The 12,671-nt window shown below is 33.2% G+C and overlaps 1 protein-coding gene across 5 annotated transcripts in view; it reads right to left on the bottom strand.

Moving 5' to 3' along the window:
- The window catches only part of Nr2c1 (nuclear receptor subfamily 2 group C member 1), a 57,109-nt gene that overhangs the window by 17,649 nt on the left and 26,789 nt on the right, over nt 1–12,671 (bottom strand). For 4 of the 5 annotated variants that reach the window (XM_026396966.2, XM_026396950.2, XM_026396974.2 and 1 more), the window contains exons 5-9: nt 11,372–11,551; nt 10,053–10,200; nt 9,885–9,975; nt 7,756–7,937; nt 6,282–6,432 (exon numbers count right to left, since the gene is read on the bottom strand). In XM_026396966.2, coding sequence (XP_026252751.1) covers nt 6,282–6,432; nt 7,756–7,937; nt 9,885–9,975; nt 10,053–10,200; nt 11,372–11,551 — 752 coding nt within the window. The remainder of the gene's footprint in view (nt 1–6,281; nt 6,433–7,755; nt 7,938–9,884; nt 9,976–10,052; nt 10,201–11,371; nt 11,552–12,671) is intronic. The other variant, XM_026396985.2, reaches the window with a different exon arrangement.

The raw sequence follows: 12,671 nt of genomic DNA, 5'->3' as shown, positions 1-12,671 counted from the left end.
AACCACGGTATTATTTGGTTGTGTTTTTAAGTTACTTCCTATCTTGGTTCATCAATGCGTTTTTTTTTCTCCTTCCCTCCTAACAATAGTACACAACAAATTTAGGTGCAATCCTGTTTCATTTAGACTACAGGGTTAATACATTCAAATGCTTACAGAGGTAGGAAAGTTAACAAGTAAAGCAGAAATACCGGTGCCAAATGGGGAGAGCATACTCCCAGACAAACGGCATTGCAGTGACTTGAATCCAGCATAAATAAAACAAGAGAATTTGAGCTCAACACTGCCATTCCTTCAATTTTTCACAAAGCTCAGGATCTTTGTAAAGTCTTATTTAAAAAGGGGGTCTGGAGATGTCACTCAGTGGTAGAGCACTAGCCTGGCAAACCTGACGTTCTGAGTTTGAATCCCAGTATCACTATCAAAAAAAAAAAAAAAAGTACTAAATAAAAAAGTACTAAAAAAATTATTCTGCCTCCAATATGGGTCATAAGTAATCTTAATCCAAAAATCAGAAATCTGAAACTCTTCATAGCTCAAAAATTTCTGGATTTTGGAGCACTGTGGATTTTCATATTAGGAATGAACAACTAGTAAGGTCTCTGTCAATATTCCAAAATCCAAAAAAATTGCCAAAATTTGAAACACTCTGGGTCCAAGCATTTCAGATAAAGGATACTCAGTCTGTATTTCTATTCCAGAAAAATTCATGCTCACACACACACACAAAAGCACATATCACCGGCATCATGGTGTGCAACTCTAGTTGCAGTTACTCAGGAGGCTTAGGAAGAAGGATCAAATAAGCCCAGGAGTTGAAGACCAACTAAAGATATTCTCTGTAGCTCTACTTCTAATGGTGAAACTAAATGCTGGCAACAACCCCAAATTTCCTCAAGGGAAAAGAATAATTCATATTACAGAACAGAATACCTTGTAGGTATTAAAAAATATAAACTGAGATGCAAAAACTAGAAAAAATATCTTGCAGACATCTAAGTGAAAAAATTACAAAACAGAATGTTGATGATCTGACTTATAATACAGAGTATATTTAAGTGTTCATATATATGTATATAGAAAGGACAAAGAAAAGCACAGTACACAGGAAATAGTGACTAACTCTGAGGTGGGGTAAGTAGATGTGCACAAATATATTTTTCTGGGGAATGTATGTATAGCTTTCACCAGGTTCTCCAAGATACTTATGATGATAAACATCAAAGTTTACATCAAAATGATGTAAAAATTCTCTAGAAATGCTAGATAAAAATGTAAAGCACATGCTCTACCACTGAGCTACATGCTCAGACCTAAGAAGAAAAAATTTGAAATGTTTCATAATGTTTACTGAGGCAGTGGAACAAAATACAACTGAGACAATTCTTTTTTTTTTTTTTTTTTGGTTGGGAGGGGCACTTGACCACCATGCCACATCCCCAGCCCTATTTTGTATTTTATTTAGAGATGGGGTCTCACTGAATTGCTTAGCACCTCAGTGTTGCTGAGGCTGGCTTTCAACTCTCATTCCTCCTGCCACAGCCTCCTTAGCTGCTGGGATTACAGGCGTGAGCCACTGTGCCTGATGAGACAATTCTTAACATGTCAAGCAAACTTAAACATCTTAAACATTTAAGACACAACTGTCTCTACACATGAACATATATATTTAAAAATTGAGAACTATCATACCTTTTCAGAATTTCTCAAGGTGAGTAGGGGAAAAAAAGCCTGAAAATTTTGGGGAATTACCAAACATTTCTAGTTTTATGGGGGAGGAATGAGTAAAAAGCAAAACAACAATAAAAAAATACCCTTTACTAAATAGTTTTAAATGGCCTTTAAATAAATAAAATACTTGTAACATGTAAAAACTAGGTACAATGGCTTTAATTCCCACAACAGTGGTGATAATGTAAAACTTTCCCATGTTTTAATCACAAAAGTTGAAATAATTTGCAATATACACTAAAGAAGCTCATCATTAAAAGAAAAAAACAACTATCATTCTATATTATTTTGGAAAAAGAGGAAATGTTTTATGATTTATCTTTTATAGACTTTAATATGCCTCTACTGTTATGATCAGAAAGTTGATGTGGATGAAGAAACAACATTTTCTTTATACATATATAGAAGTTTCTACTACAAAGCTGTTAAAGCTTCCCCAAAATGTCTGTGGATCTTTATTTTTATAAACAGAATGATACATATTTTCTAAACTATAGAAAATTAATAAATTGAACTGATTTTTTAAGGGGTATAGACAAGACCTAAACTTGACCAATCTATTTTAGAGGTTATCACTTGCCTTTGCAATTACCCTTCTAACACTATTTCTGTATGGAATTCTGCTAATAGTATACATGATGTAGGCTTTACGATACTTTAGTTAGGGTATGGATTCTAACTTTTAACTCTTTATTATTTATATGACTATGTACATTGTTCATCTGAAAACCATTTACAGAAAGCATCCCTGTGCTTCTATTTCAGTAGAGGAATAAAATGAAAATGGCTAAGCTAGGAAATGATACACCTGTGAGAAATAATGGGCAGTTGGATCAGAATGTGGAGGGCCCTAAAATGAACTTAGTTCCATATGGGTAAGAGAAGCTACTGAAAGTTTCATTAATTTTTTAATTAATTTATTATTATTATTTTTTTTTGTAGTTGAACACAGAACCTTGCACATGCCAGGTCAAGGCTCTACCACTGAACTGTATCACCAGATGTTTTTAAATCTTGAGATGGGGTCTGATAAGTTGCCCAGGGTGGTCTCAAACTTGAGGATCTCCTGCCTCAGCCTCCCACGTTGCTGGGATTACAGGTGTGTGCCACTAACCTGGTTTAATTAAAAAAAATTGGCACTGGATGCAGTATAATCACAGTGATTTGAGATGCTGAGGCAGAAAAATTGTAAGTTTGTGAGCAACCTGAGGAACTCAGTGAGGCCCTAAGGATTTAGTGAGACCCTGTCTCAAAATAAAACTTAAAGGGCTGGGGCTCAGTGGTTAAGTAACCCTGGGTTTGATCCCAGGTACCAAAAAAAAAGGCAGCCCAGGGATCAAACCCAAGACCTCCCACATGCTAAGTGGAAGCTCTACCACTGAGCTACATTCTCAGCTCAAGGCTTACAAATAGCCAAGTGGCATTATTAGATTGATTTTTTTTTTTAAGCAAGTATCACTCTAATACCAATGCACAGGACAAGATGAAGAAGACAGACTGGAAACGATATTACTGTTAATAGTTCAAGCTGGAGATTTTAAAAGGTCTAAAATATGGTGACAGGAATAAGCAGAAAGGGACAAACTCAAAAATACCAGAAAGGTTAAATTTCAGTTATGGTATGGATAGGAATAAGGCATGGGGAGAATGACAAGGAATTCCAAGATGCAAACACTGGTTACTAAAAATACTGTGATTCTAATATTGAGATAACTCAAACAAAAGAAGAAAAGTTTTGGAAATCATCTTCTGTCTCATAAGTTGATTTCTAAAATGGAAATACTATCTATATTGATTATTCTTAAAAGAAATTTTCACAAAAATTGTGCTCTATATGTATAACAAGAATTGTAATGCATTCTGCTGTCATTTTTTAAAAAAATCAATAAATTGATTAAAAAAAGAATTAAAAAAAAAGAAATTTTCACAATCAAGTGAAATAGGTATATGAAATCATACCCAAGACTCGAGCTTAATAAAACTGTTAGACATTATTATCATCCTAGATTTTTTAACTTCCAGTTTCATCAGACTATTTTTCTATTATTCTATTTTTCTATTTATTATTCTATTTCTATTATTAGACTATTTTTCTTGACTATGTAGTCATTTTGAAAAAGACACTGAAAAATTTCTTAATATCTTTCTTCATCTACAAAGTGAGAATAAAAATTCAAATGTCCCCAGAAGACTGTAGTGAGACTTAAGGGAAGAAATGTATGTGAAAATGTGCTGTAAAAAAAATTGAAGAACATGCTATAATTTAGCCTAGCAAATAAGAGAACTGAGCTATCTCATTACAGATATCAGTCTTCAAGTCATGACCAGTAAATTTCAATGAGAGAACCAACCATGAAATGACCTGGCTCTAGGAACTAAGAGAAATCAAGGAAACATAAAACTCTCGACATAACAGAACTGTAAATAATAATCAAAACAAGCTGTCCTTTTCAGCAGCAAAGAAGCTTCACAGTACTAACTCTGAGGACACACGGGGTATAACAGTCAAAGATAGAATGGAAAAAAGCCAATTCCAGAAAGAAAAACAAAGTTCTAGTTTTTCCAATTCATCTGTTTAAAACTCTTATTTCAAGGAAGCAAAAATCTTGAGGACCAACATCAAAGACAAAAAAATTGAACAACTTCTTTCTAAACAAGTCCTTTGTCCTTTTTCCTCACACTGGGTCCTCTTCCTGCATTTGTCTCATTATGTCCTTCTTCCCATTTAAGTAGAAGAGCAGAAAATAAAACTAACAAAAGAATATCTTCTATTTAGAATAAAAACAACACTGAGAAAAAATAATCAAAATCTGCCTTGCTCCACCCTTGTTTATACCTAGCATAATTTTTTAGGATGATACTAATTTTGGAGGGTTGGTAACTGAGGATTAAACTTGAGGCACTCGACCACTGAACCCCAGCCCCAGCCATATTTTGTATTTTATTTAAAGATAGGGTCTCACTGAGTTGCTTAGTGCCTTACTTTGCTGAGGCTGGCTTTGAACTCCCAATCCTCCTGCCTCAGCCTCCCAAGCTGCTGGGATTATAGGTGTGTACCACGTTGCCCGGCAGATAACACTAATTATTCATAATAAATTGCCCTGTATAGGGGCTGGGGTTGTGGCTCAGTGGTAGAGTGCTTGCCTAGCATTCCTGAGGCACTTGAGTTTGATCCTCAGCACCACATAAATATAAAATAAAGATACTGTGTCCACTAAAAAATAAATATTTTTAAAATGCCCTGTATAGTACAGATAAAACATTTTGAGTTTTTCTATGTAAGTTTTTATATGAAAATAGGCTTCACTAATATATTTTACTATATTAAATTATAGCAATCTGCCATTATTAAAGTCACAATGCGTTTTCTCTAGCTGTTTCTACAAATTGAATTTTACAAAAAGACATTGTCATACACAGTTTTGGCTAATGTTATATTTATTTTCTGTTCATTATTTCTACTGGTAATACACTTATTTATATGATAACTGTGCAAGTTTTCCTAAGAAATTTGTTATAATCTACCATAAAATTATGAGCAATCACCCTTAGGCATTACAGAATAGTTAGGCCCTGCATTGATTGCTAAGGAAAACCTCCCATGTATATTCAATCACTTTACATACACCTTGCTAACATCAGCCACAGCTGGCAGAGATACAGAGTGGTTAAGATGGAGCGCCAACATCAGCCACAGCTGGCAGAGATACAGAGTGGTTAAGATGGAGCGCCAAATAATAGGTTCTTAAAGTGAGGTCTCAATAGTGAGCATATTTATAACTCTGGAACAAATAACACTTGAAAACAAAACAAATACTAAAAAGTGACTTTTTAGTATACTACAAATATTGTTTCTAGTATTCTATGTGTATAGTTTCCATTCTGAAGAATATATTTAGGGCAAAAAAATAAATGTGTCTCCTCCAAAATGGTTAAAAACCAAAAGCTAGGGCTGGGGTTGAAGCTCAGTGGTGGAGCTCTTGTCTAGCACGTGTGAGGCACTTGGTTCAATCCCCAGCACCATGTAATAACAAATAAATAAAATAAAGGTATTGTGTCCATCTACAACTAAAAAATTTTAAAAATTAAGTAGCATTAAAAAAAACTAATATTATTAAAATTTTATACCTTCTTATAACAACACTGAAAGTTAATTAGAGTGATAAAAAAATGGAGTTCTTTGTAGTACCACAGAATATCTGGTTCTTAGTTATTGATTTACACCAAAGTAGTAGTAGCCAGGCATTGAACAAAAAGCAGTGCACTTAAAACATCATTAAAGCCAATGCTTAAACTTCAAAATAAAAAAACAATTATGGTTAAAGAGCTGTAAAAGCTAACTTTTTAAGACTTAAGCACACTAATTACTATCATAACAGGATGCTTTATTGAGCATCTTTTCTAGCCAGGTGTGTACATTAGTTTTAGTTTTGGAATTCTAACCAGGGATATTTTTTAGTTTAAAAGTACAACAAACACACTTTCATTTTTTGAAAGGAACATCAGAATCAAATAACATAATAAGAAAATTTAAAAACACATAGAAATACCCTGAAAGCTACATGAGAATCACTGAGAAGTGGCCCCTCTTTTTCGATGTAATTTATGCTTGAATCTCCAGCAATTAGGTGTACACTTCCTTCCATTCCCTCTACAGTGCTCTCTCCAGGATTCAATGCTTTTGCAAGAGTGTCAAATGCCCTAAAAAGAGACATCAGAAGCTGTGAGCTTGACCAATCTCCAAGAGTAAAATAAAAATTCTACAGAAAATTCTAGAATTGTGACCTAAGCCTAGTGGTTCAGTGATAGAACATTTGCTTAGCATGCAGGAGGCCCACCCTTCCCCACAAAGATTTAAGACCTAAAATATTCTTTAGAAAACAGGTTGGGTATGTGGTGTTAAGTGGTACAGTGCTTGCCTTTATGCATGAGGTCCCAGGTTTAATTCCCCAGCACCACAAAACCAAACCAAACCAAACAAAACAACCTCCACAACTTTAGAAAATAGATATCTGCTATATCAACAGTTTATTTTAATGACTTGTATGATTCTCTTCAAACTCAACAAATTAAACTTCATATGTAAGGTATGAAACACTATATTATCAGATTAATGTAATATCAAGGAATTAAGTTTCTTCTAAAAAAAATCTTGGGGGGGGGAATTCTTGTGCTCTATTTATAGAGTTGGGACTTACAAATTCAGAGAATAATTTAAAATCTGTGGTTACATAGGTAAATGTAAAAACTGTTAAGCATTTGAAATAAGAATAATTAATTATTAGCAAATAATTATTCAAAGTAACACCCCATATTTTTCAATGATATGCCTTCTAGAGCTCCTTAAAATCTCATTTAAAATAAAGTACTTATTGTGATTCAATCACAGCTTATCAATATTTTATTTTACTTATTTTCTGGTGCTAACGTTTGAACCCAGGGTCTTGGGCATGCTAGGCAAGTGCTTTACCACTGTGCTACAGCCCAGAACAATATTTAATATTTTAGGTGACAGAACTACAAGAAAAGTTTGAAGAAATTTGGTTTCTAAATCCTAAGCGTTAACACTAACAGAATAAAAAACAGAATTCTGCATTATTTTCCTCAAGTGTAGTTCATTCAACTGGGTGTCTTTTACATTTATTTTTATCACTAAAAATTATTGTATGTGGAATCAATAAGACTGTTTAGAAAGAAAATATTTTGTGCTTACATAAACAGAAGATAAAATCTAGCAATTAAAGTATCAGATGCAAATTACTACTCAAGAGGGGAAATATTCCTAAATTTTACGAATACATTCTAATCTTATTCACTTATTGCTTATTATTTAGAATGTAATTTGCTCAACATTTTATATTAAATGCAGTTTTTCAGTTAAAACTTACTACACTTTAAATTTTCTAAGTCTAATAGAAATACCCGTTTCCTGAAACTTTAATCAACAGTGTTTAAAACAAATATATACCAGTAAATGCTAAAACATTTAAAAAGACACTTATTATTAATTAAGATAAACCTTACCTTGAAACATCACCATTGCTCTGTGTTTCTTGAAATTCACACAAAGATGAATCACCATTGCCTAAACTTTCCATCATAGATATTTCATTACTATTTTGAGAAAGATCTTTAGTTTTTCCAAGATTTGCTAATGAGGTAACCACACTGGCCAATGTACTTAAATCTCCCTGACATGATTCAGCCTAAAAAAAAAAAAAAGTGTATTAAAATTCTGCAAATTGGCATAAATTTATTTTAAAATCTGAATGTCCAGTTCTAGATTACAAAATGCTATAAGTGCACTAAGATAAATGAATGCTTGCCTGGCATGATTAAGCCTCTGGGTTCAAACACCCCCACACTCCCTTTTCAAAAAAAAAAAAAAAAAAAAAATCACCCAATCCCATGTTCTTTTTTTATTGGAATTGAACAATCTTTATACAGGGTTAAGATGTTGGCTTTTTCTTACACAACACACTTTCCCCCATTTGACTTCATTTTTTATGTTTGCTAACAACAATAGAATATATTCTGTATGCATTAGCTGTAATTCATTAGAAACAATTTTTTCCTTAACTCTTCACTTAGTAAATATAATTAAGTGCTTCATTTTCTTCATCAATTTTCCAGAGCAATGAATTGATACCTTAGCAACTTCTAATGGTGACAGATTTTCCTGAGTATTATTTTCTTTTTAAATATTTTTTTAGTTGTAGATGGACACAATATCTTTATTTTATTTATTTTTTTATGTGGTGCTGAGGATTGAACGAAGTGCCTCACACTTGCTAGGCAAGTGCTCTACCACTGAGCCACGACCCCAGCCCCTGCGTATCATTTTCAATTAATACATTTTTAGATATCTGAATTTGTTACATTATTTTAAAAAAAATTTTCTTAGTTGTAGTTGAACATAATATCTTTATTTATTTATTTTTGTGTGGTGCTGAGGATCAAACCCAGCGCCTCGCACATGCTAGATGAGCACTCTACCGCTGAACCACAACCCCAGCCCCTTGTTACATTCTTTCTTTAATGGTCAAATTATCCCATCAAACCTAATGAGAGGACTTCCAAACCTCCTTCTATGGCCTACTGGCAAGATCCTTTAATAATATTTTTTCAATTAGTACTTTGCTTTATGGTTTTTATTCATATTGTTTTTAATATTTATTTTTTAGTTGTAGTTGGACACAATATCTTTATTTTATTTATTTATTTTTATGTGGTGCTGTGGATAGAACCCAGGGCCTCATACATGGTAGGTGAGCCACAATCCCAGCCCCTCATACTGTTCTTTTTTTTTTTAATATTTATTTTTTAATTGGACACATGCCTTTATTTCACTTATTTATTTTTATGTGGTGCTGAGGATCGAACCCAGGATCTCACATGTGTGAAGCGAGCGCTCTACCACTGAGCCACAACCCCAGACCCCTCATACTGTTCTTAATCCTAAAATAATAACTGTGTTTCTGTTGTTTCATTTGTTCTATTGATTCTCTATGTGAATGAAGTTGATTTTGGTGAATGTATAGCAAAACAAACAATTTCTGTGCTCTCCTCAAATTAATCAGTAGGCAGATAATTATTTAATAAATATTAATTACATGACTACTACTTCCATGTGTATTTTACTTAATCTTCATAACAACCCTGTCAGACAGGAATCACCATTCCTCTATCATCAACAAAAGAATGATCCTCTAAAATCAGGCAGTAAAAAGCAGAGGTGGGACAGGAAGTCAAGTCTATATGACTGTACTCCATGCTTGCAGCCACTGCTCCAAACAGCCTTCTTATATATGAGTAAACAGTTGTAACTTTCAAGTATTATAATTTTCAGCTAAAACTTAAAGACACATATATACTCCTTCCATGAAACAACGTATACAGCTAGATTCTCAAGTTTTTGTGCTGGTGATTGAAGCCTGGGCATAGCATACTCTCTTCTGAGTTACAATCTGAGTCCTTTGGGCCTGTTTGTAAGAGAAACTTAATATACAACATTGTTATAACCACTTAATACAAAGACAAATAGTAAAGCACAGTGTCTGTGCAGATAGTAATTAAACAAAAGTTAGTTCCCTTCCTTTCTTAAAGGAATTATTATATTTAAAAAATTTAGCTTTAAATTGCCCTAAACACACCTTATCTGGTGTCATCAGCACAGTTGACTCAGTTTTTATTCCAGACTGATGAATATTCACAAACATTCCTGAATCCAACAGTCCTGTTGACCTGTAACAAATAAGTTTATGTCTCAGTATCACTGGGAAAAACAAATGACTAACTACTTAATGTTTGTTTCACTATACCTTGCAGTTTCACTATCTGTTACAAAAGTTGGAGTTGCAGCTAATGGGCTTCGAAGGTCTTTTCGGATATAGATTTTCTCTGTTGAAGCAGCACAATTAGAAGATTTTTCTCGGGATACTTCAATGGGTTTTCTTTCACACTGAACAGCTATAAAAACGGATTGATTATATCATAATACAGAACTCATGCCTATTATAAATGTAAGCTTAGGTCAACAATCCTGCTAATAATAGAAGACAAGGCCACCACACTGAATTCCACAGATAACCATCAATACTTAAAATACAAGCAAATTTTTAAAAATTGCTTCATATTTGTAAAATAAGCCAGTTGCATCTCTCAGTTTCCTGTCTCTCCTCCACTCCTGTGGTAGAAATACAGAGGAATTTTTATTTTTTAAAAGCTCACTGACACAAAGTTAGGAATCCCTCATGTATCTATGAGTTTAAACAAAAAAATGAAATAAAATGTGACCAATTAAAAATTATACTAATAAACACAGAAAAGTCTAAGATAGATCTTTTTTAAGCTAAGGGCAAGGAGATTTTTTTTTTTTTTTTTTTTTTTACAAATATTTCAACTGTCTGGTCTTTATAATATATATACTGTAACATATATTAAATTCACTTAGGTATACATAGTACTTATAAGAATTTTATTTCATATTACTTAATAGATAAAGTAGTATGGTTGTAAACTGTACATTTTCTGGCAAATTGCCAGCATTCAAAAAAATTAAAAAACAATTGCCAGCATTCAAAGCCAAGCTGTGCTCCTTATTAATTGTATACCTTGGGTAAGTTTTTCAACATCTGTCTAGTAAAATGTAAAATGGATAACAATAGTATCTTCTGTAGAGAACTGCCCTGAGAGGAAATTAATATATATGCTAAGTGTAGTATTTGTATACCGAGAGCTTTTATTAGCCATTATCATTATCTTATTAAGTCACTTTTTAGTAGTTTAATCAAAAAGCAAACTGGAGTTTATAGCTTAGAGAGGTAAAGTGCTTGCCTAGCACATGTGAGGTTTTGGGTCTGATCCCCAGGCACTGTTAGGGGAAAAAAAAAAGTAAACTCGAATCTAGTTAGTCATATTTTTTTTGGTGCCAACTTCAAATTACAAATATATACTAGATATATTAACAGTCAAAAAATGTTTGTTGAATAATACACATATGTACATATTCTTATATTCTTAGTTGGAAAGCTGAAATGAGAAAGTATATATATTTGACATTTTTAATGTGTTAATTTGAATATAATTCTAGTTTGCTGGAATTCTTAAAAGTATTTTCTCCTTTAAAGCTAATACATACAGTCTTGTTTCATTCCAAACGCAATACATCTCTGTAACCTGCAGTATTGGCAGCGGTTTCGATGGTGTTTATTGATAATACAGTCCTTTGATCCTCGACATGAATATACTAAATTTTTTCGGATGCTTCTTTTAAAAAATCCTTTGCAGCCTTCACAAGTTACTGCTCCATAATGACGCCCTAGAGATAAAATGTTAAGACAACATAAAAGTCACATATTTTAGAACAGAAATGAAATAAACGCATTTCTTCCTTTAAATAATAAATTTGATAAAACTAAGATTATTGATTCTGACGTGCAAAACTTTTTTAGGAACTATTAAACAGAATGAAATAATTATACTTTGTGATAAATTATAAAAAATATGAAAATTTTAATTTTATAATGTAAGCTCAACAATGTTAAAGAAAATTTGGGAAAGAGAAATCACCCATAATCCCCTTTTCTTTGTTTTTTTAATTAGTTGCTCAAGACAATACAATGATCGTGACATATCATACATTTGATTCAAATGGGGTATAAATTCTTATTTTTCCATGTGTACAGATTGCAGGATCACATTGGTTATACAGCCACGTTTATACGTAGAGCAATACTAGTGTCTGTTGTATTGTGCTGCCCTCCCTATCCCCCCTTCCCTCCCCTCTCTCTATCCAATCTACTGTGACACATTTCTCTTTTATTTCTTCCCCCTCACACTATCATATATGCAATTTTATATAACAATGAGGGTCTCCTTCCATTTTCCATGCAATTCCCCTTCTCCCTCCCATTCCCTCCCACCTCTCTTCCCTGTTTAGTGGTAATCTTCTTTAAATTCCTTAATAGGACACCTATAGCACAAGAGTTAAAATCAAGAATCAACAAATGGGACGTATTCAAACTAAAAAGTTTTTTCTCAGCAAGAGAAATAATAAGTGAGGTAAATAGGGAGCCTACATCCTGGGAACAAATTTTTACCCCTCACACTTCAGATAGAGCTCTAATCTCTAGAGTATACAAAGAACTCAAAAATTAAACAACAAGAAAACAAATGACCCAATCAACAAAGGGGCCAAGGATCTGAACAGACACTTCTCAGAGGAGGATATAAAATCAATCAACAATTACACGAAAAAATGCTCACCATCTCTAGCAATCAGAGAAATGCAAATTAAAACCACTCTAAGATACCATCTCCCTCCAGTAAGAATGGCAGCCATTATGAAGTCAAACAACAACAAGTGCTGGCGAGGATGTGGGGAAAAAGGCACACTTGTACATTGCTGGTGGGACTGCAAATTGGTGCAGCCAATTTGG

This window comes from Urocitellus parryii, chromosome 5 (assembly GCF_045843805.1).
Source record: "Urocitellus parryii isolate mUroPar1 chromosome 5, mUroPar1.hap1, whole genome shotgun sequence".
Classification (NCBI taxonomy): domain Eukaryota; kingdom Metazoa; phylum Chordata; class Mammalia; order Rodentia; family Sciuridae; genus Urocitellus; species Urocitellus parryii.
This window is presented reverse-complemented; position numbering and strand designations above follow the sequence as displayed.